The sequence below is a fragment of the Prionailurus viverrinus genome, chromosome C2 (assembly GCF_022837055.1).
Source record: "Prionailurus viverrinus isolate Anna chromosome C2, UM_Priviv_1.0, whole genome shotgun sequence".
NCBI classification, from domain to species: domain Eukaryota; kingdom Metazoa; phylum Chordata; class Mammalia; order Carnivora; family Felidae; genus Prionailurus; species Prionailurus viverrinus.
In genome coordinates, this window is record NC_062569.1 from 33810550 (window position 1) to 33837175 (window position 26626).

General features: G+C 37.9%; 1 protein-coding gene across 1 annotated transcript in view; it reads left to right on the forward strand.

Annotated features, from left to right (window-relative positions):
• ARMC8 (armadillo repeat containing 8) overlaps positions 1–26626 on the forward strand; it is a 109370-nt gene that overhangs the window by 19062 nt on the left and 63682 nt on the right. The window contains exons 2-5 of the mRNA XM_047874920.1: positions 9777–9853; positions 20966–21037; positions 22691–22833; positions 22938–23035. Coding sequence (XP_047730876.1) covers positions 9777–9853; positions 20966–21037; positions 22691–22833; positions 22938–23035 — 390 coding nt within the window. The remainder of the gene's footprint in view (positions 1–9776; positions 9854–20965; positions 21038–22690; positions 22834–22937; positions 23036–26626) is intronic.

The window sequence follows — 26626 nt, forward strand, 5'->3', positions numbered from 1 at the left end:
CTTGAACATAGCAATTTGTTTTTCTCCTGCTGCTTTTAAGATTCTCTTTTGGGACACCTCTGTGGCTCATTCGGTTGATCAACTCTTGATTTTGGCTCAGGTCACTATCTCACATTGTGGGATCAAGCCCCACTCTGGGCTGAGAGCTGGGCATGGACCCTACTTCGAGTTTCTCTCTCTCGCCTTCCCCTGCTCATGCTCCTTCTGTCTCTCAAAAACAAAAAGGAAAAAAGATTCTTTATTTCTAACTTCTGATATTTTAATTATAATATGTCTTAGTGTGGCTGTCTTTGGGTTCATTTTCTTTGGAACTCTCTAGACTTTCTGGACCTGGATGTCTGTTTCCTTCTTTAGGGGAATTTTCAGCCATTATTTCTTCAAGTAAGTTTTCTGTGTCTTTATCTGTATTTTCTTCTTCTTGGACTTCCTATAATGCAAATGTTATTCTACTTGATGTTGTTCCAGAGATCCCTTATTTTCATTTTTTAAGATTATTTTTCTTTTGGCTGCTCTGTTTGGGTGAGTTCCATTGATTTATCTTCCAGCTCACTGATGTGTACTTCTACTTCATCCAGTCTGCTGTTTGCACCTCTCCAATGTGTTTTTCAGTTCAGTTATTGTATTCTTTAGCCCTGTGACTTTTCTTTGGTGCTTTGGCTTTGTTGAAGTTCTCACTATGTTCATCCATTCTTCCAAGTTCCATGAACATTTTTATGACCGTTATTTTGAATTCCTTATCCAGGTGGATTCCTTGTCTCCATATCATTAAGGTCTTGTTCTGAGGTTTTGTCGTCTTTTGTTGGGAACATATTTCTCTGTTTCTCATTTTGTTTGATTATCTGCGCTTGTTTCTGTCAGGCAAAACAGCTACCTTTCTCAGTCTTGAAGGAGTGGTTTTATGTAGATTCTGATCCTTATCCTTCAACCTTGACTAGCTCTTGGTTGTCTCTTGTACTTTTGTGATTGTTTAAACTGCCTGACTTATTCTTGATAAGCCCCTGTTATTGAGGATGTGCCAAGACCTGTGAGCAATCCAAGAGAAGGAATCTCTTTTAACACCTAGTTTCAGGCTGATTGGAAGCCAGACCTTCAGGCAGCAGTTTTTCAACTGTACAAATATATGCAGTCCTGTGGGGCTACATTTGTAGTTCCTGTGGACCTCCAAACCATAGGATCTAGAGGTGTCCCTAGGGCAACAGTTGCAGAAGTCTGGGCTCCAGACAAGTGTATAAACTCATTACTGGGGAGTTTTGCTGAGCCCAAGGCCCAGGTGGTGGACAAGTATGTTGTCTCCCTGGGAGTGCCTTTTTAGCCTCTAGTGTGTGGGAAATTTGATGCCTGGCCTTCAGGCTGAAGCTCTATGCCAAGCAAATAGGCTTTTTTCACATGAAGAGTGTTGTATTTCAGTCTTCTTTCTTTCTCTGCAGTGTCCTGGGGGTGGTGGCCTGCCAGGAGCTCTCTATCCAGTTGTATAGTCCTGTGCAGCTCTGGAAAGCCACCCTTCTTGGTCATCAGGGCCGGGCAATCCAGATGTTCCCTGTGTGGATTGTGTGTCCGCTGGCTTCAGCAAGGCAGCTGGAGAGTGTGGCAGCTGGGTGGGGCAGACTCAAAGGCTTCAGAGAGGCAGCAGAAAAATGTCTTCTGTGATTACCCATAGGCTTCAGCAGTGCTGTGAGAAAGTGCCTTGTCTGTGTCTTATTCAGAAGGGTAATTAGAGACTGTTTTAGTTTGCCTTTTCAGGATTGTCTGGCCAGTTTTCTGAAGTATCTCTAAGTTTTTCTTCTTAGGTACTACTAAAGAAGGATTAAAAGTAGGATGATCGTACAGCCTACTTTGTTTCTAGCACTCTTCATTTATGTTTGTTACTTTGTGATAACGAGTAATAGTGCTCTCGTTCACTGTTTAAAATTATCCTATTTTGGATGAAAAAATTGAAGGTGTATTATTTATTGTATTGTGTAACAAATTACCCTGAAACTTAGCTGCTTAAAACTTATATTCATTATCTCACAATTTCTGTAGGTCAGGAATTCAGGTGTGGCTTAGTCAGTACCTCTGCCCCAAAGTTTCTTGAGAGGTTGCAGTTCAGGGTGTTAGGAGGAACCATGTTTTACCTGAAGGGAGGATCTATTTCCAAGCTCACTCACATGGTTTTATTGGCAGGATTTAGTTCCATGTGGGCAGTTGCAGTTCCTTGCTGGCCGACGGCTAGGGGCTTCCTACAGTTCCATTCCATGGGAGCCTCTCCATAGCACAGCATGGCAGCTGGCCTTACACACACACACACACACACACACACACACACACACACACACACACACCACACCCAACTCTGAAATGACATCCCGTCACCTCCACTGCATTCTGTTTGCTAGAATCAAGTTACTAAGTCCAGTCTTCACTCAAGGGAACACATTTCACAGGGTTTGAATACCGGGAGGTAGGTATCATTGGGGGCCATCTTAGAGGCTGTCTGTCATAGTTGGTCACCCTAATAAAAGGGAAATTGCTTTCCTTAGTACTTCTCCATAATGGAATGCAACTTATTACCTGTTTCTGTTTTTGTTTTCCTACAAAAAGAAATTTGCTTCAGGCTTCTCTTTCTTTTTAATGATTAATACCTGTTTGTACACACGGTGGATTCAACTCTGGTTCACAAATTTGGTATCTACAAACTTTCTGCTAAAGGTACCCATGTACCTTTTCATGTAATATAATTTCAGGGTGTACTAGTAAGTATAAAATGCAACAGGGGTTTTATATATACATTTGTAGTAGCTTTACTGCAGCTTTGAATGCATAAAATGAGTTCAGATCCAGCTTTTAAGGACTTGTTAAGTCATTTGTTTGAAGCCTTGCGCCAAATCGCGGAGGTCACAGTCTGACCCTGGCTAGCTTTGCTCTCCTTTATGGGCACAGACTGTATCCTGAGCTTTAGTTGGCTGCTTGGCACATTCACTCGGTCAGTTGGAGGAAAGGAAGATTCACCATGTATTTAGCTACCGGAAGTTACAGGAAGCAATTTAAAAGGGCATTGGTGTTTTGAATTGAAAGTGAAGTCACATCTTGAAAGGACAGGACATCAGAAACCCTCCTAATCCTCTTATCTCTATGGGCAGGAGGGAAGAAGGAACCCCACTGCTTCTCCTGTTTCTGGAGTAAATAAGGAGTGCCCAGATCAAACTGTCCCTCCCTGCACTGTTGTTGGCAAGAATGAAGAAGAGCCCCAAAGCTCTTTCCACTCCTCCCCAGTATCATAGCCACACTTGTTTTTCCCTTGAGATCATCAAGATTAAGCTCTTTATATCTGTTTACATTAACTACCACAAAAAGTCCAGGTGTCTAGGGTCATTCCGTATGCCCATATAACTGTCTTTTTAGTTTTCTATCCACATCCCTTGGTCTTTCTCCTACTGCTTCTCTGCACATTTCTTTCATCTTTTTTGTTTAGACTGACCTGGTGACACTTTTTCCCAGCTTTCTTTTGTAAACTTCTTCAGCTGGTGGCTGTTTTTCCTTCCATGTCTTTGATATCCCTCTATCTCTAGAGATGGAAATAGACTTGCTCCTCATTGCTCTTTTCAGACCCCTGTCTTTCCCTTTTCTCTAAATAGTCCTGATCTGTATCTTCTCTGACTCTACCTTGTTGTACATCTATAGGCTCATTCTCCTTCATTTAAGATTTAGCTCGTAGCTCACGGTCACTTTCTCTAGAACTACTTGTGTGATGATTTATGGAAATATGGAAATTTCATTGCCTATGTAGATAATTTTTCTTAAGCTGTAGGCTTCCCCAATGACCATATCCTCCATCGTGCCTTGAGGTACTTGTTCCCATGGTCATTTCCTAGACCTTGACTTGATAACTAAAGTTCGTCCATAATCTCAATTTCAGGTATCCTAGCCACCACCTTCTGTCCTTCCAAGCCACTCCTTCCACTGCTCCATTGTCAACAATCCGTGAGTCCATTTGTTATCTAGAGTCTGTTAGTCCTACCACTCTTTCACTGGCCTTCAGTAGATCCATCATTACAATCACAACTTTGTATATATCTTCAACTCAGCTGACCCCTTCCCCTAGCTTTGTCATCCTTGTGTGATGAAATTCCAACCCTGGTTAAATTCAGCCCTATTTTTCATGCCTACTTCTGTACATTTTAATGTTGCTGGGGCAAAAAGAGCCATGCTGACTGGTCATACTTTAAATTCATAATTATGAACCTCAAGAAGGCTAGTACTGCCTGGCAATCCTGGTACATTTTCCTGGCCCATTCGGTTTCTTTTTCCTCCTTTCTTCAAACCACCCACGTCCCCACCCACTCTCACCATTTTTTACTCTCAAAGAATAGGAGTAATTAGAGACCATGTCCACAAGCGCTCACTGCCATATCCATCTTCTTAATTCTCTCTAGTTATTATACGTTCCATGTTCTACTTGGTCAGTAAATCTTGTTCCCTCTCAATTATTCATGAACATTGCTCCAAAAGTTCTCCTGCTGCCTCATTGCAGCATATTTTTTCTCTATTAAAAAAGTTTCCAGGGACGCCTGAGTGGTTCAGTTGGTTGAGTGTCCTACTTCATTCAGCTCAGGTCATGATCTCACAGTTCGTGGGGTTGAGCCGCACATTGGGCTCTATGCAGACAGCTCAGGGCCTGGAGCCTGCTTTGGATTCTCTGTCTCCTTCTCTCGGTGCCCCTCCCTGGCTGATGCTCTGTCTCTCTTTCTCAAAAATAAACATTAAAAATGTTTGGGGCGCCTGGGTGGCGCAGTCGGTTAAGCGTCCGACTTCAGCCAGGTCACGATCTTGCGGTCCGTGAGTTCGAGCCCCGCGTCGGGCTCTGGGCTGATGGCTCAGAGCCTGGAGCCTGTTTCCGATTCTGTGTCTCCCTCTCTCTCTGCCCTTCCCCCGTTCATGCTCTGTCTCTCTCTGTCCCAAAAATAAATAAACGTTGAAAAAAAATTAAAAAAAAATGTTTAAATTAAAAAAGATTTTTCATCAGTGAATAACTATGCTCTAATTAATTCCATCTTTAAAAAAAATGGTCTCCTGACTCCACTTCTCCCTCTAGCTACTAGTCTGTTTCTTCACTCTCCTTTGCAAAATGAAACTCCTTGAAAGAGTTGTATTTTCTCTAATTCCTCTTTTCCTGTTTTCCTTTGTGCCCTCTTCAAGTGGTCATTGGCTTCACCAGTCTGCCTCTACTTCTCTTATCAAGGTTGCTGATGACTTCCATATTTTTGTATCAGGCCCTAGTCATCATCTTATGCTGTACTTTATTCATATGTGGGATATTTGATTACTTTCTCCTTGAAACATTCTCTCATTTGGGGAATTCTTCTTGATTCAGGTGCTCCAGCATTCACTCTTCTGACCTTGCTTTATCCATGGTAAAGTGAACTCCCTTAGTGAACTCATCCCATTAACATGCTGGCACTTCCCTGATTTGTATCTCTAGCCCACTACTCTCTCCTAAATTCTAGATTCCTATATCCAGCTGCCAACTTGACATTCTCATTTGGATGGCTAATAAAATTCTCAAACCTAACATATTCAAAACTGAATTTTTGGTTTTCTCAAATCTGCATCACTTAAAGTCGTACTTAGCTCATTAATTGACACCTCAAATCCTTGTGGATACTCTGGCAAAAAACCTTAAATGTTACTCTTGGCTCCTCTCTTCTTTCATAGCCCGTATCTATTGTGACAGCATATCCAATTTGATAGTCATTTCAACTTCAACATTTATCTGGAATCTGAGTGAACTTTACTACCTTCAGAACTCTTGTCCTAGTCCAGGCTACCATCATCTCTCTGAAATAACAGCATTTCTGATACTGAAACAGCCTCCCACTCGTCTCCCTGCTTTTGTCCTCCATCCCCTTCCATGCGTTTGTCTGTTTCTAAGATTGCAACCAGAGTGATCCATTTACTTATTTTTTTGTTTATTTATTATTATTTTTTAATGTTTATTTTTGAGAGAAGGACAGAGACAGAGTGTGAGTGGGGGAGGGGCAGAGAGAGAAGGAGACACAGAATCTGAAGCAGACTCCAGGCTTTGAGCTGTCAGCACAGAGCCCGATGTGGAGCTCGAACCCATGAACCTCGAGATCATGACCTGAGCCGAAGTCAGAGGCTTAACTGACTAAGCCACTCAGACACCCCCAGAATGATCCTTTTAAAACAAGTCAGTTCATGTCTCTCTTTTCCCAAAACTCTAATGGCGTCCCAATTCAAACCATAAAAAGCAAAATCCTTACAATGACTAACAGGGCTCTATCCCAGCCCTATCCAGTGGAAAACTAATTTAAGCTACACATACAATTTTAAAGTTTTTAGCAGCCATGCTCTAGAAGTAAAAAGAAAAAATTAATCTTAATATATCTAACTTAAACCAATGTATTAAAATTTTATTTCAAAACACAACATAAGGAATTATTAATTAAATTATTTTACTTTTTTATCTCAAGTCTTCAAAATCTGGTGTGTATTTTATACAATTTGGATGCCAAATTTTGATTGGAAATACTTGATTGGCATTTCGGTTTCATACAGTTTACAGTTAAACAAGTAGATATACATACCCAAGTAGTTCCAGACATTCTTAAAAGTTTCCTAATAACCGAATCCAGTCTTGGTTTTAAAATTTTACATATTAATTAATTAAAGTTAAAAAATTTAAAATTCAGGGTACCTGAATGGCTCAGCATCCAACTCGATTTTGGCTCAGGTCATGATCTCAGTGTTGTGGGATTGAGCCCCACATTTGGCTCCTTGCTGAGCACGGAGCACACTTAAGATTCTCTCTCTCTCTCTGCCCCTCCTCCCCGCCCCCCCCCCAAAGGAATTTAAAGTTCAGTTCTTAGCCAAATTTCAGATGTTCAATAGCCACATGAGGCCAGTGGCCATCATATTGGACAGTGTAGCTCTTTACCATCTGGCCCCTCTTCTCTGAACTTATTTTGTGTGGCTTTCTCCTTCACTCATTCTGCGCCAACCTATAATGGCCTCCTGTTGTTTGATCACAGAAGATACTTCCAATTTCAGAGCCTTTGCATTTGGCATTCTCTGCCTGAACAGCTTCACCCCTGGGTGGCTACATGACTTACTCCTTCATCTTCTTCAGGTCTTTGCTCAAATATCACCTTCTTAGAGAAGCTTTCCCTGGCCAGTTTGTTTACTATCTTTATCAATTGCCTTCTTTCCCAAATTCTTAAATTTCCAGGTTGCTTTTTGAAAGAGAAGAGGGCTGAAAGGGGAGAGGTGCCTAGTCTATAAAGGGAAGCAGTAAAATAAAAGAACTGTCCCATACAGACAAATCAATGAATATGTTAGGCAAAAGCACAGAGTAAAATTGAATTTGTGACTATATCCCCTTAGCTCACTGCTACCTAGTTAGCTCAGAGGATTGTTTTGTGCGTGTGTGTGTACATGCCTGACACCCTTCTAGATTACAAGCCCCTTAAATGCAAGGTTCTGCTGTAACATCCTTTTGTGTCTTCTTTGGCACCTAGCATAGAACTGTGACCAAAAGACAATCTGTACTCCAATTATGGGCCACCTGTTGGTTAGCCTTTTGTGTTTTACATTCTTGATGTCATCTCTCCTCCCTTCTTTCTCACTGCCAGCAACTGGTATGTACTTGCTAATGGTATATATGTGTTGGCTTCATATGCACTATGGCTGTGTTGGGACACTGATTCTTTCTTCCCTTGTCTTATTTGTTTGACAAAACTAACTCCTCTAAGAAGCCTCATCACAGATTCTCCTAGTTTACTAACTCCCTCCTCAGTGCTGCCTATATATGTTTATACTTCTGTTTTATATTCTAGTAGGGAATATAAAGGTGTAAACACAATTGCAGTAGAGAATTAATTCTTGAGGGCAGGAACCATGCCGTGCTAAATTTAAAATCTTTAATGCCTTCCTCAATGCCTTGCATGTAGCAGGTATTCAGTGCTTATAAAATTGAATGAACCAGGTACAGAGTAGTAAAGAGAGTTGCTGTTCGTGGGTGAAACTTAAGTTTTTTAAGATACAAGTCTTAAACCCAAGACCTTTTCCAAACCACATTGAGAGGCAAGAGATCCAGAGCTGTGAGAGAGAACGTGAAGAGGAACAGTAAAACTGAAGATCAGCCCCTGGATAGAAGGGAAACTAAGTGTCTGAGGTACTCAGAAGGACTTAAAATGTTGGAAACCCAGGGAAGCACATATGTTCAAGTGGAGTGACAAAACTCATTGTTTATATTATAGGAATACTATTTTGAGTTTTACTCTGGATTTTGCTCTTGATATATTATTTTTTGATGTATTTGTACTGTTGTTTGCATCCCTACTTAAACTTTGGTAATCTCACATCAGAGTAAAGATCCATCCCTCATTTGTTACCTAAGGGATTGGAACAAATACTTATTAAGAATCCTTCTAACTCTCTGATTCTGTTATTTTCAGTAAACCAAATCCTGTTAGCAGGTACTTTAATGGTATCTGTTGGGCACAAGTATTTCTATCAGTTTTGCTTGTTTGCTGCCACTGTTTGTTCTTTATAAATGGAGTGCATACTAAAAGTAGGCATTTGGGTTGCTTATGAGGATATTTTGGTAGCAAGCTCATAATAGGAAAAAAATGTTTTGATTTTGAATTAATTCTACTATCAGGAAATTAGAGTTTATGCAGTTTTTCTCCAGAGATATTTTTGGTGACTCAGAGGTTTAAGCTGGCACTGTGTCTTTGATGTCAATTAGCTGTTTCTGATTAGGGGTTCTGGGTAAAATGGAGCGGTATTTCTTCCTCTCCATGATAATTCATTGTGAATGGGTGGCAGTACAGGGGCATGTTTCAGCAGCCACAAGAAAGAAACAGAAGGGACAAAAATCCTTTTTCTCTAGTTCTTAAACGTATGTTCTTTTTTTTAAAAAAAAAAATGGGGTGCCTGGTTGGCTCAGTCAGTAGAACATGCTGCTCTTCATCTTGGGATTGTGAGTTTGAACCCCTTGTTGGGTGTAGAGATTACTTAAAGAAAATCTTAAAAAGTTAAGTAATGAAAATTAAATATAAAAAATATTGCCCCCCCCAAAGTATTACAGAAAAGTAATATAATAGAGGAAATTCCACAGTACAAATAAAAAGAGGTAAGTGTCTCTGCTTGCTCTTTATGTTTAACTCCCCCCTTTCTACATAGCCTCAGCCATCTCAGACTAGATAACTCTGTTGGACTTGATAAATCCCTCACAGAAAGTGTGACAACTCGTTTACCTTTGTTTTTGTTTTTACATATGTCTGCTTCCTATCATCGTAGCTTCTCTGCATCAGACTGGATGTCTTCCTCTTGCCTGTGAACTACCCTTCTTGGACTGTTTATCAAGTGCTTCCCCTTTTTTCCTTGCTGAGAGCCAGATTTTCTCTCCCTTTAGTGGGTACTGAACAGAAGCAATACTCCTATCTGTTGTTTATATGAAGGTGACATCCAACAGTTGATTAAGAAACTTACCTTGCTTCTTAATACTTATGCTCAGTTCTGTTGGCAAAGCTGGCAGGGATTGCCACAAAGATCTCACTGTCTAATTACGGTTTTAGTGAGAACTAGGTATCTTCTCTCTTCCCCATCTTATTTATCTTGTCACAAGCTTTTCTGAGAATGATTAATATAGTAAGTATTTTTATAGAAATTCTAATGCATCTGCCTTAAATTAAATAGCTGTTTGATGTGGGTGATGCTGTGAATTTGTGATTTGCATGGCTTCAGATGTCATAATTTTTCCCCCCACTTTCTAGGAAGTAACAGCTAGCAGTCGCCACTATGTTGACAGGCTATTTGACCCTGATCCCCAGAAAGTTCTACAAGGTGTCATGTAAGTAGTATGTATTTAAGAGTCTATCAAAAAGTCTTGTTTGTTTTTGTGTTTGAATTTGCCAAATATTATAATTCTGAAAATGCAGGATTAGAACTTTTTTCTTCCATTTTGGAAAGATCCCTTGGTATTCATAACTTTAATATTGTACTGTAAAGAGTTGTCTGATAGTTGTTAACTGACATGGTTAACTTTTTTATGGAATACCTGTTTTACCATTTTAAAACATGTTTGTTTTTTTTTTTTTTTTGGAGAATGCTTTTGTGACTTTAATATACAGCAAAAGCAAGGGAATAAAATTGATGATCTTTTATAATTGGAAAGGGCTGGGAGAATGTCAGTAGGGTTTTTTGTTTTGTTTTCGGTTAACTCATTGATTGTAAGGCTTGACTCTCCTACTGATGTTTTAAATCTCAGAATTTAGAAAGCAGTCATTAGAAAAGTTAAATAAATTCTTGATAAAATGCCCTTCTTTTCTCCAAAATTCCCTAGTGTTTAATGAGAGAAAACATTTTTAAGCAACATACCCAAGGTTTTAATACTTAAATAAAAAGTTAAGTCAGACAAGTGTGATAAGATTGCAAGTGATTGAAAGATGAATTTTCTATCCCAAGAGCAGATAATTATGCTCTTAACACATGACTTCTAAAGAAGAAAGTCTAGCCTAAGACTCCTTTTAGGGTTGGCAGATATGGAGCGCCCACAGGCCTGAACTGTGGCCAGGGGAAGGAGAAAAGAAAAACAGGTCAGGACATTTGGGATAGTACACATGAATCACTTTATTCTCCTCTTACCCTGTTAGTGTTATCAGCCAAGTAGTACTTTTCAGTTTAACTTTTGCTCAGTCATGGAAAGACTAGGATGCTTTGTTTATAAAAATCTCTACAGATTGTAATTCTCCCCCTACCTCATCCCACCCTGACCCCAACAAAAAGGGCGTTGTATAAAGCATATCTTGGGATGTGGGGGCAAGATAAAAGTGAGTAAGGCTGCTTGACTGTTCAAAATGAGCTGGAAAAGGTGAGAAGCTGGATGTAGACCCACCTGACATACTTGACACTTTATCTTCACGTTTTCTCAGTTTACAGAAACAGGAGATTATAGTTCTTGTTTTCTCATTATGTTGACTTTGCTTTTGTCCCCTTAACTAGGAGACTTTGTAATGATTTAATCAGCCCCTTTGTAAACTAATTTGATTATTGCCAGGAAAAATGGTATTAAATCCATTTGTTAAATAAATCAGTTTGAGTTGTACCTACCCACAGAGATTAGTTGTGGGGATGGGTTTGATTAATACTCCTCTTTAGGCAGATAGTTTCTTCATATTAGTAATCCTAGATATTATTTAGGGCTGTTCAGTAAGTAGTTTAGCTGAAAATATCAGACCAATTAAGTATTCTGTGAATGATAGAAGATGACGTTATTATCATTTTTATTATGATTGCTACAGTGGTTATTTAGGAGAAAAGCTAATCTTGTCAATCAAGATTTCTGTGTGACTTTTATCTTGACTTGTATCTGATAATGAGTAGCTAATTTAGGTGTTACTTGTTACTTTGAGAAATTTCTCATTTATCAAAGAACACTATAGCTTCTTGAAAGTTGATAAATAAGGCATCAAATACTGTGGGAAGAACATATTATAATGAACCACCTAAGGTGAAGCTTGATGGCCATAGTGCCTCTTAAAGTTATCAAGTCTTGAAGACTAAGCTGTTAGCTGAAATAGATGAGAAAGGTTTTTGTGGAGGGATCGTGGAGTGCAAAGAGTATGGTCTTTGTAGTTGGACAACAGGAGGTTGAATTCTTGACATTTCCTAGTGGAGGTCTTTCCTAGCTGTGTGCTTGGGCAAGTTACATAATTTCCTTGAGCCTCAACTTCATCATCTGTAAAGGGAGTGTAATATGCCTGTTTTGCCAAGTTGTAAGAATTAAGCCAGAGGTAAAAAATCCAGTGCCTGGTATGTTGTAGATACCCACAAATTGGCACTTAAGTGCTTAGTCATTATTGACTCTAATATAAAACAACTTCAAAAATAGGATGATTCTTTTCAAAGAAGAGAAAGAAAAATAAAAATACAAACATAAAAACAATTCAAACTAACAGAAGAGGGAGAGGGGCTAGGACAAGAGAATGCAAGTGGTAACATTCCAGTATATGCGATTGCTTCTTAACAATAGTAAAATCTGTTTAAAATTTGAAAGGGTTAAATAAAATAAAAAAATAAAAACCTTAAAAAAAAATGAACAAAAGACAGGAACAATGATCAATAAACATATTTAAACATTAAAATAAATAAAAATAAAAAAAAAATAAAATTTGAAAGGCATAGATTACCCCAAATCTTTTCACTTTATGTCAGAATAGAGCTGGCCTTATACAGATATGTGTAGGGTGATTTGATAACCTGTCCTTGTCTCCAGAGAGAAAATTTATGCTTTCTGACTCAGTTCTGTCCTAAACTTTGTCACTGTCTGAAAATTAATTGTACTTAAGAGAATAAAATGTGAACTATTTTTAACATTTTATTAAGTAATCTTAATACCAGAATAGTACAATATTGATAGAAGAAAAGGGGAGCCAAAATGATGTTTAGGAAGAGAGAGGACCGATTTTTTCCTTTTTAGACACACTACACAGCCATAATTGAGTCATACAGAGACCATTACTAGACCAAAATAGATGGGTAGCGGAGAGGTAGCCACAGAGTGTAAATAATCAAAGGTAGCCTAATTTTAGGGAAGGAGAAGATAGAAGCTGAAGTAATCAGATTTGCGTCCAAAATAACCAGTTGGAAAGACATTCAAAAATTGACAACTAGCTTTAGTGATAGGACAACCAGAGTTTTATTTTTCCAGCTTTAAATTTGATTTTTCTTAAGAACTGTGAAGATATAAAACATACGAGCTGGAAAAAGAAAATTGAAGAAATTAAAGGCCAATGAGGACTTTTCATCATGGTGTATAACTAATCGACTCAGCTGTGTTAGAGCCATAATCCTACCATACATATAGGGATCTTCTTTGCAGAAAACCCACATCATAAAGGACCATTTTACATAGTTAGTGAATATGTCCTTTCTGAAAAATAGTATGAAGCAACAGAAGTGCTTAGTTTTAATTGTTGAAAAATGAAGAGTTCTCTAGAAATAACTGTTTTGTTAGTAGTACAATATTTAGCATAATTTTAAATGATCCTATTGTATTAAAGGTTTGAATACAGAAGCAAACCTTAAAAGAGCAAAGTTTGAAATGCCTAACTGAATAGAAGATCATTAGGTAGGAGTAAGATATGAGTAGAGAAAGCAGGGAGGTCAGTTATATATATCATAAATAGTAGCCTCTGCAACTACAACAGAGTAGCTACATCAAATAAACTATACTGGGTTGCAAGTTCTGAGTTTCCTCTAGTGTGGAGATCTGTTTATGACTTTAAAAAACAGTTAAAGGATATTTTAGTGTATTAGGTCAACCTAATACACTTCAACTGTATTGAAGTTGAAGAAGAATAACTGTTCAACTCTTTATGTAGGTTGTCAAAGCTGCTTAACACTGTGGTCTTTTTAAAAAAAAAAAAAATTTCATAAATAAGACCACCTCATCTGGTTTTTATAGTAAGTAGTGAATCTCCAGGAAAAGATCAGCAGATATCCCTACTTGGCCCTGTGTTGACAGGCAAAAAATGATATAAGCAAATTTGCCTGGCTTTAGTTTCCAAGTTGAATAGAATGGGGAAACTAGACTGGATGTCTTGTTAAACTCAGTTGAGGGTACTGTGGAATTGTTGGGAGGTTTTCACCAAGTATTCACTTCTAAAAATTATTTTCTGAGGCATTTTCTTTATTATCATTATTATTTTTTAAATGTTTTTATTTATTTTTGAGACAGAGACAGAGCATGAGCAGGGGAGGGGCAGAGAGAGAGGGAGACACAGAATCTGAAATGGGCTCCAGGCTCTGAGCTGTCAGCACAGAGCCCGATGTGGGGCTCAAACTCACGGACTGTGAGATCATGACCTGAGCTGAAGTTGGACACTTAACCGACTGAGCCACTCAGGTGCCCCCCCCTTTTTAATTATTTTTTAATGTTTATTTATTTTGAGAGAGAGAACATGAGCAGAGGGGAGGGCAGAGAGGCAGGGGAGAGAGAATCTCAAGCAGACTTTGTGCTGTCACCACAGAGCCCAAACAGGTTCAGTCCCACAAACTGTGAGATCATGATCTGAGCTGAAATCAAGAGTTGGATGCTCAACCAACTGAGCCATCCAGGAGCCCCTATTTTACAACATATTTTAATGTGCTGATGATATAAGTCTATTTTAGTAATGATTACTTGATTTTCTGGTTCCAGGAAATTATGTACCTTTGGTTTAGTAGAATATAGATATGTCCCATTTTCCTTGCATAAAGCTTTCATAAAATCAAGGCTTTGGATTTTGAGAAGTTTTTAATTAAAATATAAGTTTTAGGATAATTCAAAATAAATAGTTATGTTACTTTTAAAAGTGTTATAGACAAATAAAAATGACCATATACCAAATGAAATGGAACGACTGTAAGTCTTACTTGTTTAAACCTATGTATTTTGAGACCATTCAGTCTATTTAAAAGGTTGGCAAGTTTTTCCAGAAATTATTAAATCAGATGATACAGTTTTATGCACAGATAGGTAAGCTGTTTATATATGTGTTGTTAATTTTGAATATGAAGAATAGCTGTATATTTGTATACATATGTGTATATATATCTTGTTATATTTGTAGAACATTTACTGTTGCCATATTATAATGTTCTAACACTTTTGATGTTCTTTGGAATGATTACATGTGTTAAAAAGATTTATTATTATGCTCTAAAATCTGGCATTTATTTTAATGCAGTTATTACATTGCATTCTTCATTTTTAGAGAATGTAGGGTGATTCGCAACTACACACTGATAAAACAAAGAGTTAAATATGTTAACTTCTAATTTCTGAGCTAGTGAATTAGATCTGTATCTAATGCCATGTACATTCCAAAAAATCTACACAACAGGATAATTTATTAAAAAAAAAAAGACCTAAAGTACTGTGAATTTTCAATTCTGTTCAATTTGTATGTATAGCAGGTACACAATAAATGCCTCAGTTGACTTAAAATGGGAAGTTCACTGTAAATTTCTCAAGTGCCTCCTGGATCAAACCCTTACGTTAAAAATAATTTCAATTTGGATATTATCTAATGTCCCGTTATCTAATTCTTCTACAATTGGCAGTTCACATGTGGCACTGGTAACTTTAATTAGAATATCAGCATATCTCACTCCCTAACCATCCTTGATAATGGAAAGCTTAATATACTTGGGTGTTTGCATGTTATATTCTCCAAAAAGTACATCATAATTATAATTACAGGGACAGGGGAGTGAGTATGTTTATAATTTTGCAAATCCAAATAATTTTGTAAGTTGTTCACCATGTCACCTTAGTCTAGCTACCCACAAATGTGATTTTGTCTTTATGACCAGGAAGTTTTCAGAAGGAGGTCAAAGTTTATATCAGTTTGTAGTTTCCAATATCCAGTGTATTTTTTTGGCTACTTCATACCAGTTAGACCAAGAATTGAGTGTACAATATTCCAAACAGGAGCTTCTTCAGGTAAGTGAAAAGTAATACTGGTTCAAAATGAAAATGATATACTTGATCCTTAGCTTGTGGTTTCAGCCTTCAATGATTTTAAAGATAATTTTCTGTTTTTAGGTATTAGGTTTTCATTTAAAATTTATGCTGTTTTGGCTGTTACACTGTTTTGACCGATTGACTAAAACTTTCCCCAGCAGGTCTAGATCCCAGTTCTTTTAAAAAATTTTTCTTACTGTTTAACTGCAAAGTGCAGTGTTTACTTTTTCTCTTGGTTTTGATCACTATCCTAATATTCTAATTTAGACAAGTTCTGGTAGGCACTGTACATGTTGGTTTAATATTTAAACCTTTTTCTATTCCACACTGAAAATTAATGTCTTTCAGACTAAAGAAAGGAAGTAGAAAGGTTAACCTCCACGTAAAAGTAGATGCTTCTTGAGTCCATTTATTAGCGGGCAAATAAAAGATTCTAGGTAGATTTTAGCTAAGAACATACCCTAACAGAGGCATTTTTGTAACATCTTAATATTGGCTTCTTCTCCCATCTTCAAAGAGTGGGATATTCCCAAGGCTTACCTTTTAGCTTTCTACCTGGATATTTTTTTATCTCACCTCAAAGATAATTCATTGTGTCCAAAATCAAGATAGATCTTTGTCTTGTTAAGGGACTTATTTTCCAAGCTTCCTACTGTTCTCTGCATCCAGGAACTCAGACTTGAAGTAGTCACTCAAGATATATATCCGATTTCCTGTACCCATCAAATTATCTTATTAACTGCTTCTTCAGAATGTGCTCTGTATTAATGATTCTCGTGGCTGCCATCTTAGTCTCACATAACCTGATATCTGGAAGGATTGCGTAATTCCTTCAGCAAACGTTTACTGAGTGCCTCCCATGTGCTAGGCATTGTGATAGGGTGAGAGTGTGTACAAATAAATAATAAAGTCATTGCTCTGGAAGATCCAGAAGTCTAGTGAAGGAGTCAGATAGCTAAATAGACAGTCCACTATAGTTTGGTTAGTGAATGTTGTGGTAATCATAAGTACAGGGTAGTAGTTATGGGACCACAGAGGAAGGGCATCAGCCGTTTAGTTCCCTTTCTTGACTCTAGTATTATCTGCATTCCCATCCAATCCACATTCAGCTTACCTTCATTAGTCACTGCTTCCTTGATATGCTTTTTCTGATGGAAACTTGATTGCTCCTTAATCTATCCCTCTTTAGTTTGTCTCTTCTCCCTGTCACTTTTCTTTATGTTCTGCTTAGTATTCCCACTTTAAAGGGACACTTCTTTTTAATCTAGGCTCCTGGTCCTGCCCTAGAAATATGATGTGTTCATTTCCAATATGGTCTTCTATGAATGGCTTTTCCATTTGCCCTTCCCATTCACTATCTAAATCCTGGCCGTTTTCTGAAGTTCATTTAGTTCCTGCCATTGCCTAAAAACCTGGTAAGCTTGTCTGATCATCTATTTATCTCAGGCCTATAAACACTTGATTTATAATATAGCACTGCTTTACATTGTTAGTGTTATTTTTATACGAATATGATGCTTTCGTATTCTTCATAGAGCCTAACACAGTGCTGAGCTCAAAATTTAATTGTTGAATTTCAGTAGTGTATAAGTAGGGCATTTTTCCTTTGAGTATTAAAAGTTGGTAGATAATGAGAGCCGCCTGGGTGGCTCAGTTAAGCGTCCGACTCTTGATTTCAGCTCAGGTCATGATCTCACAGTTCATGAGTTCGAGCCCCCTCTGTGCTATCAGCACAGAGCTTGCTTGGGATTCTCTATCTCCCTCTCTCTGTGTTCCTCCACTACTTGGGCATGCACACACTCTCTCTTTCTCTCTCAAAAATAAACATTTTTTAAAAAGTTGGTATATATGAGCTATATTCCTTTGATCTACTGGGAAAAGGATATCTTTAAAATGAGAAATGCTTTTATCTTGTATAAAATGTAAAATTGAAACACGGGAGGAAAAAGGAAATACATTAGCTGACTTCTTTTTGATCAGTTTGTTCTGATTGCCTGATATGCTGGAGGTAATGGAAAAAACACTTGACATAAAAGACATGGATTGAGACTGGCTCTATCATTTAATGTGGAGCTCTGAGAAAAGCCCCAAACCTGATTCTTAGCTTCCTCATCAGTAAAATGGGGTTAATATTGCTCAAGATTGTGATGAAGATTAAATAAAATAATAGATATGCCTTTGTAAACTGCCTTTGTAAACTTCAAGGCAGTATATAAGTTTTGCATAATTTTTTTGTGCCCCCATCTTGGATGATAGTTGTGAGTTTACATTTTACAGAAATCTGGATTTCTCTATGGTGCATTTTGTGATCCATTGATAGTAACCTCTCTGATATTTACAGGTCATACTGGCTTTCTTGCCTCCCAAGAGGAAATAGACCTCTATCCTAACAAAATAATGAATGTGCTATGATAGAGGGTAGCTAGCAGGGACACCTAACCCAGACCTGGGAGTTGTCAGGGCAAGCTTCCTGGAAGAAGTGACATGAATATCTATGATCAGACCTGAAAGATGAGTAAAGTTAGCCACAGGAAGGTGTGAGGGAGGGGATAAGGAGAAGAGAGAGAAAATAGCTACACTCTGGCTGGCTCTGAGATTTAATCTTACACCATATTTAGATCTGCTACAGATAAGTACATATGCTAATGATTATTTCTTTTGGTTGTAACTGTTTCATAGAAATGATCTTCTAGTATCCCTTTATAGTTAACACCTGATGAGAATTTATTTGCTGGGTGTTAAGGTCTCTTCATTATGTACCATAGATATATTTTACTTACGAAAGCCACAGCAAGAATTATTTTCTTTAGACCTTGGTCCATTTTAATAATTGTATTCTCTTCAGTCTGCATTTACTCTGTAACTACCAGCTACCTCCTTCATGTCTTTTTTGTGAACTATTAAGAGAACTGGAAAATTGGTTTTGGAGGGGGTTTTGTTTGCTTTTGTCTATAAAAACATTTACTTTTGTGAGGTTTCAGTTACTTGGAACACATTTATAAGGTAATGTAAGTACACCTCATTTCTGCTTAGTTTAGGAAGAGTGGAGAGAAATCTGGGGAAATGTTCCTGTTGGGAATTCCAGAATAGAGAATGGTACCTGGCAAAAAATAGGCTCTCAATAGATATCTGCTGGACAAATGGATGTGCTACATTAGTATAGACAGAACACATTAAGAGAAGGCAAGAAGACGAAAGTAAGTGGTGAACTGCTAAGTTAGGGTCTATAAGTTGATGATTGAGAAGTAAATCTCCATAAGGAGGTAGAAGCCTATGCTTTGTTCTGTGAGGCTTTGATATCCCATGATTTTATAATTGTCTATCAGAACTTGGTTAAAACCCTAGTAAGCTTCATTCAGCTTAGTCCCCATAAATGAAAAAATACTCTTACTTTTCCCCTGTGAACCATGTAGAAGATCTGAATGATGGTTTATAGAGAGAAACAGATAAGGCCCTGAAAAAAAATAGACCTACCTTCAGGCACTGAGCTACTGGGAGGAAGACTAGGCCAACAGTGGTTGGCTCCAAACTTGGGAAAATGCCATTCGAAAACTGGTGGCAAGAATCCGCTTTCAGCACATCACTGCATCATAGCAGTATTTTTCTGCCATAATTGAAGAAGGTAATTAAGGAGAAAAGGCATTATAATTATTAACAGGGTTTTTAATGCCGATGATTTTGGTTGGTATTGGAAACACATGCTGACTGTAACATTTGTTGGTTTTTGAAAGTAGCTTTTTCTCCGTTTTCCACTGTTTTTCTACAAAATCATGGTTTACCAATTATAGAATTTTTTAGGATTCTAAGTTTCAAAGTTGACAAAACATTTCTGTATATGTTAGAGCTCTGTTGCCTAGAAAGAGTCAAAAGAGACACTGTGTGGCAACGTAGAGGAACTTATTGGGGATATGAAAGAAATTGGTGAGCTAAGAACTTTGAGGCTCTATACTGATTGTCTTAACACTGTCAGACGTGATCCCCCCCCCCCCGTAAATATTTGTTAATGACGCCTGTGCTACCCTGAAATTAAATTAGTAATAATAAAACTCCTCACATATATAACGCCAAAAATAATATAATGCCTTCCCTGCTTATAGTATAAGTGAAAAAAATATTAAGATAATTTATGTTTCCATATGTAAACATTTAGTCATGAATACATTAGAAAACTTCAGCAGTGTGAGTGCAAGAGCTGAAAATGTGGACTGATGTATGGTATTGATAACTCTAGTACTGTGAGTGGACACTGTGCTGGTGGTCTGATTTCCCAAAATGAAATAACTTATAATAAAAAGTATAATCTTCTTTTTATTTACAGGACAAATGCAATACTGAAAAATTCCATTTTCTTTAAAAGTATACAAAAAACACTTTCTAATTGTAAAACTGTGGCCAGAAATTTCCAGACACCCTCAATTAACTTCCAAAATGCCCCTATGGGGCTTTAATCCTCTCTTCCCCACTTTGAGAACCACTGCTGTGTAGAATCACTTAGCATTCTAGTGTTTTATATTAAGATAGCACTACTGACTGATGAGGGTATTTTTTATTAATCATCTTATTAGTAGTACTCTGTTTACTTGGAGCTGTTTATTTTTTCTCAACCTGTCATTTGGGACCAGTGTTTGTGAACCAATTGGTCATTCATAGAGATACTGTTCTTGTGGAATAGAGTTTTACTCCTGAGGAAGTAAAGATCTGAGTGTAGCTACAGTAAAAAATATGGGTGAATATGTGGGAAATAAAAGGTTTTTTTTTCTTATTTTTTAATCTCTTTGAAAGGTAATAGGCTGCTTAACTAAAAAAATAGTAACAATATATTGTTATTTCTAACCAATTAAAAAAATACGTATGACAGTAATAGCACAAAGAATGGATGGAAAAATGGAAGTATATGCCTGCAAGGCTCTTAGAACACAAACGAAATAAGATAATATTCCTTGAAGACTGACTGTGATAAGTTAAAACATACATACTGTAAATTGTAAGACAACCACTAAAAAGCAACAAAACAAAACTCAAGCACAGCTAATAAGACAATAAAAGGAGATAAAATGGAACCATAAGAAACAATCAGCCCAAAGAAGTCAGAAAAATAGGAAAGAAAGGAACAAAATCATGATCCCTGAAGCAACGTTAGATATAATGTGTGGGCCTTTTCTGAAGAACTCAACATTCTTTGTATTGGAAGTCTTTTATGAGTGCTCAGGGTATCTCCCACTTCCCCCACTCCCCTACTCTCCTGTATTACAGCCCTCAGGTTCACTCAGTACCTATCTCTGTTCTTTCCTTTGGTACTCCAGGTGAAAAAGGATCGGGGTTTCACTTTGTCACTGATATTTATACTTGTCAATCCAAGATGTTGGATAGTAAAGATAAAGTGCAAAGAATTGATCATTGATGTTTCTGTGAGGTCTCAACATCCCTTGCCCTTTTCTCTTCCCCTGAATTCAGAGACATGAAAAATGCTGTAATTGGAAACAACAAGCAGAAAGCCAATCTCATTGTTTTAGGAGCTGTTCCAAGGTATGTTTGCTATCAGCCCCTTTTCTGCTATTCATACTAAGTTTCTGATGTGTTTCTCATTCTCCTCTGTAAGACCCATCTTTTTTCTATGTTGTCTATCTTGTTTTAAAAGCCTCTTAATTTTTAAAATAAATGCTTTGAAATATATGAAGCATATCTTTAGAAATTTTTAAATACCAGAGAATGGAATATGAAGCAAATATATTAGTACTTTTTGGAAATTCAGGAAGATCATTGACCCTATAATAAAGATGTGTTGGGTAGATAGACAATATATACCAGCCTGATTCTTCTCTATCTCCTCAGAGCTTTGGCAGTTTTATATGATTGGATAATAATTTCTTTTTTTTTTTTTTTTTTTTTTAAATTTTTTTTTCAATGTTTTTATTTATTTTTGGGACAGAGAGAGACAGAGCATGAATGGGGGAGGGGCAGAGAGAGAGGGAGACACAGCATCGGAAACAGGCTCCAGGCTCTGAGCCATCAGCCCAGAGCCTGACGCGGGGCTCGAACTCACGGACCGCAAGATCGTGACCTGGCTGAAGTCGGCCGCTTAACCGACTGCGCCACCCAGGCGCCCCGATAATAATTTCTTAGGATTCTCAAAACCTTTTTAAAATAAATTGACAAAAATTCCTGCTTGATTTTTAATCCTGCTTTTTTTTTTAATTTCTAATTTTTAGAATTTGCTGTTTTTTAACTTAGAAAGTTTGATCTTTTTTCTGATGAACTAAATACGCTTCTTTTTGGCAGACAGTGATAACTGTATAACTTTCTCTTTTCCTTTGGTACTCAGAACTAAGTTTTATGTACAGTTGCTATAAGTTTTTTATTCAGAATTTTGAATACTTTGTTTTTTTTCTTTTCTTCATATCTGTCTTTTGATGCAGGATTGATAGCTTTATTGTTTTTATCATAACTGACCTCAAATATATACTGTGGTAACCATAAAACTCTCAGAAGCCTTTCTTAGGGGATTAGTGTTCAGTGTATGTAAATATACTTTACGGAATGTGTGTGTTTTACTGTAGAACATAAAGGAGATGGTCGTAAGTGGTGGATGATTAGAGTTTAGGGAATATTTGCTTGACAGGCAAGGCTGGGGTAGAAATGAGAGGATCTCCTGGTTCCCCAAATGGGAGAACTGGGGAAAGAAGAGTTTTCCTTGCTTGAAGAGTTGCACAAGGAGTCTGATTATTTCTTGTAGGCTAAACCTCTGTGATCTCTGAACTATACCTCTGGATAGTCCAGGTCCCTTTCTAGTCTGAATTTAAGATCTGACAGCACTTGGCTTTGACTGTCCAGAGTCTTCATATCCTGGAGTGGAAGATAACATGGACTGTGGTGCTGCTGTGTCTACTTGTGGACAAATTTCAGAATAATAGTCCTGATAAATTCTAAGATTGTATGTAATAGTTCTTTGGCTCAAAATGAATAAACTCTCTTCTTGATTTTTTTTACCCAAATATTCCTTTATTAAGTTAGTAATTGATATAAACAAATGACCATTTCCTAGCCTTCTATAAGCTCACCAACCATACTTTTAGTATGTGGGATGTATTGGTAGCATTTTTCTGTTACATTACTTTTAGCTAATTTACTTGTGTTTAATTTTTTTTAGTCTCCTCTGTTTATCAAATTCCTTCTTTTTAGATTATTGTACTTGCTTCAGCAAGAAACCTCAAGCACAGAGCTGAAAACTGAATGTGCAGTGGTATTGGGGAGTCTTGCTATGGGTACTGAAAACAACGTCAAGTCTCTTCTAGATTGCCATATTATCCCTGCCTTACTGCAAGGTATGTAAGGAAGTCATTTTTGTACAAGTAAAAATTAGAATCAATTTGCAGTGTTTAAAATACGGATCGAAAGGAGGAATCTCACATCTCTTTTCTATTGACAGGACTACTGTCTCCAGACCTGAAGTTCATTGAAGCTTGCCTCCGGTGCCTGCGCACCATCTTCACCAGTCCCGTCACTCCAGAGGAGCTACTGTATACAGTGAGTTGTAGAAGTGTTTGAATCATCAGTTAGCTTTCACTAACAACCTACTTCTGCTTTACTCAGCATCTCAAAAGTCATCATAACTATGTTATAGGAAAATCTCAAGTATATCAGTGTTTGCTAATAGGCAGATATCAGATGTTCTAGATCTTTTAAAGAAGTGGAAGATAGTATCAGACCTTGAGGAATTTATAAGCTGTTTAAAAAACCCATTTTGATCTCTTAATACCAAATTAAAGACAATATATTTAATGTACTTACTCTAGGTTAAATCCAGCAGAGTCAGCTTTACAGAGAATTTGACCTGGATCTTGAATAATGGGTAAGATTTAGAGAAGTGGAGAGGAAAGAGGCCATTCTAGGAAAGATCTGTGTAAGAATATGCAGGGCGGTGGGCAGAGTAGTCTAATGTAGGAAAGTCATCAGTGTTAGTTTCAACTGGAGAGGTGACCCAGAACCAGCCTATAGGAGGCTTGTTTGCCAGGCTAGAATCAGAACATGTGTGAGAGAATCTGGAGATCTTTAGAGTCATTCAATAGATTTCAAAAACCTCAGGGATTATTAGGGGGCGTTTATTTATCGATTACATGAGACTTCTTTTTTTTCAACGTTTATTTATTTTTGGGACAGAGAGAGACAGAGCATGACAGGGGAGGGGCAGAGAGAGAGGGAGACACAGAATCAGAAACAGGCTCCAGGCTCTGAGCCATCAGCCCAGAGCCTGACGCAGGGCTCGAACTCACGGACCGCGAGATCGTGACCTGGCTGAAGTCGGACGTTTAACCGACTGCGCCACCCAGGCGCCCCTACATGAGACTTCTTAATGAACATTATCCAGGCCAATATTTTTCAAACTCTCTGACCTGTAGTCCATGATAAGAAATGCATTTTCCATTGCCACACTGTGTGTGTGTGTGTGTGTGTGTGAGAGAGAGAGAGAGAGAGACAGAGACAGAGACAGAGACAGAGACAGACAGACAGGGAGAGGGAGAGAAAGGGGATGCAGGATGGCGGGTGGGGGGGGAGGTGAAGACAGAAAGAATATTCCTGTGACAGTCTTCACAAAACAATTCTATAAATGTGATGCCCTCTGGTTTCTATTCTAACCTTTCTTGTTCTTAAAAATATACTGGTTGTGTTTCTCTGAGCCAACACAAAGAATCAGTGTCAGATAGGACACATTCCTGTTCTTATCTAGAATCACATTTTACGAATATTTCAAAAATACAAGCAATCGAGGCATAGGCATAGCAAGCAGGGGGAGGATGGAATGTCATGAGTCTCTATAGTCCATCCTCCCCACATTGGACACATGCTCCTTTGGCCCATAATGATGCATAAGGTCTGTAAGTGAGGTTTGTGGGTCACTTCACACAGCAGGGAAGCTCTAAATTATGCAACATCTCAATTTTACACATCAGGAATTTGTGCAGTATTCTTCAGGGAGCTATTCTTCATAAATCGATACTGCTCAGTACAACAGTTCTTAGACTCAAGCATAGACCATGATTACCTGGTGGGTTTATTAAGCACAGATTGCTGGAACCTACTGCCCGACTTTCTGATTCAGTGAGTCTGGGGTAGGGCCTGAGAATTTGCTTTTCTAACAAGTTTCCAGGTAGCTCAGAGGCTGCTGGTCCATGGACCACTCTTTGAGAACTAATGATTTATGCTTTAAGTTGTCCTAAATTGGGGACATCCTCCACAAAGCTTTATACAGAGAAGAGCTCTCCTTCTAGTAAATGTCAGTTTCCCTGAAGGTCCTATTTTGATGTTTACAAAGAGATTAAACCAATCACTTGTCTTCTTTACCCTATAAGTTTCTCTACATTCCCGGTAACAGTGAGGAATTGATCCTGGCCAGCAGTTTTAACTCCTTCCTCCTCATTTTCCAAAATGATTTTATGACCCACTAATGGATCATAGTACATAATTTGGAAAACTGGTTTATACCAACTTAACTTTTACATAAGAACAATTAGGCTCAGGGACATTAAGTGGCTTTCACAGTGAGAATGTCTAAATTATGAAACATCTCAGTTTTATGCCTCAGAGACAATGTGAGTCTGTGAAAAGTGTTGCATAGGATAATGACAGTGTTTTAGTTTAATTTATTGGTGTCTGTGATTTGGATTGTATAGAGCTAGCAGGCATAGCAACTTGGGCAGTAGACTGAAAAACAAGGCAGTCCACTTAGAAGAGGACAGGATGTCTAGTTTGAAATCCTTTTTGTCAGATGGGTGCCTTTGGGCAAATTATGCAACTGTTCTTTGCTTTGTTTAATCAACTATAAATTGCAGATCTGTGAGACAATTGGCAGAAAGGAGGCAGGTGTAACAGGAAAACTGCGGGATGAGCGAGCAATGGAGGAAAGAAAGGAGGTGGAAGTAGTTTCAGGAGCTTAAGAGAAGCTTTTGTATCATCCTTTCAATTGCCTGTTTTCTTAGCTGCTACTTGTTTCCCTGTCTTCTATCAATGTAACCATTGCCCCCACCCCCACCCCCATAAAAACAGACATGTGCTTGACATTCTCATCTTCTCTCTTCCTTTTCTTTCTGTGATTTTCTTTGAAGTTTTCTAAATTTTTCATTTTGTTTTTAAACTGCTTATGATAATATAGAGGATTATACTAACAAGCCAAGGGAAAGATTCTACTTATAGGAAATCAGCAGCCTTCTATTTTCCTACTTAGCTGTTATATATCTTGGGCATTCTTTTTCTTTCTAAGGGAAACCCCAAATCTTGTTCATCCCAACATGCCAACATACTCTTTTAAAAAAAAAAAAGGTTTTTTTTTAATGTTTTTACTCATTTTTGAGAGAGTGCTAGTGGGGGAGGGACAGAGAGAGAGGGAAACACAGAATCTGAAGTAGGCTTCAGGCTCTGAGCTGTCAGCACAGAGCCCGATGAGGGGCTGAAACCCGTGAACCATGAGATCATGACCTGAGCCAAAGTTGGGCACTTAACCTACTGAGCCACCCAGGTGTCCCCCAGCATGGTACTCTTAAGTTGCCTTCTTTGCCCTCTGTTGTCTTTTGTCAAAGTGTGGTCTATGGACCAGCAGCATCAGCTGCATCTGAGAGCTTAGATGCTACTCCAAACCTACAGAATCAGAATCTGCACATACTGAATATCCCCTGGGATTTTGCATGCACATTCATGTTTGGGATATATAGCTCCAGGACTCATGACAGCATTGACTAGGAGGCTTGAGCTAAGTCTCTTTTTCCATCTGTGGTTCAGTCTAAATACCTTTCAACTTTTAATTGCCTTTGCACCCTAAGAAAAAAGAGATTCTTGGAGAGCCCTGCAATAGTTTGGGCAGATTCTCCTCTCTTCCACTGCTCCATCATGTATCTTGCTAAGTGTCAGCAGTAGGCAGAGAACATGCTCTAAGTGAGAAGTTGGTATTTTATCAATTGTCTTGTGAATATTGAAATTAGCTAACTACAGTCATCATAATTCTTACTAGTTACTGATACTGATTCTTGCTAGTTACTGATACTGACTGCAACATCTCAGAGATCAAAACTGTTGCTTGTTATTTTTATATATTTCCTCCTTATAGGCTATTTATTATTGTATATC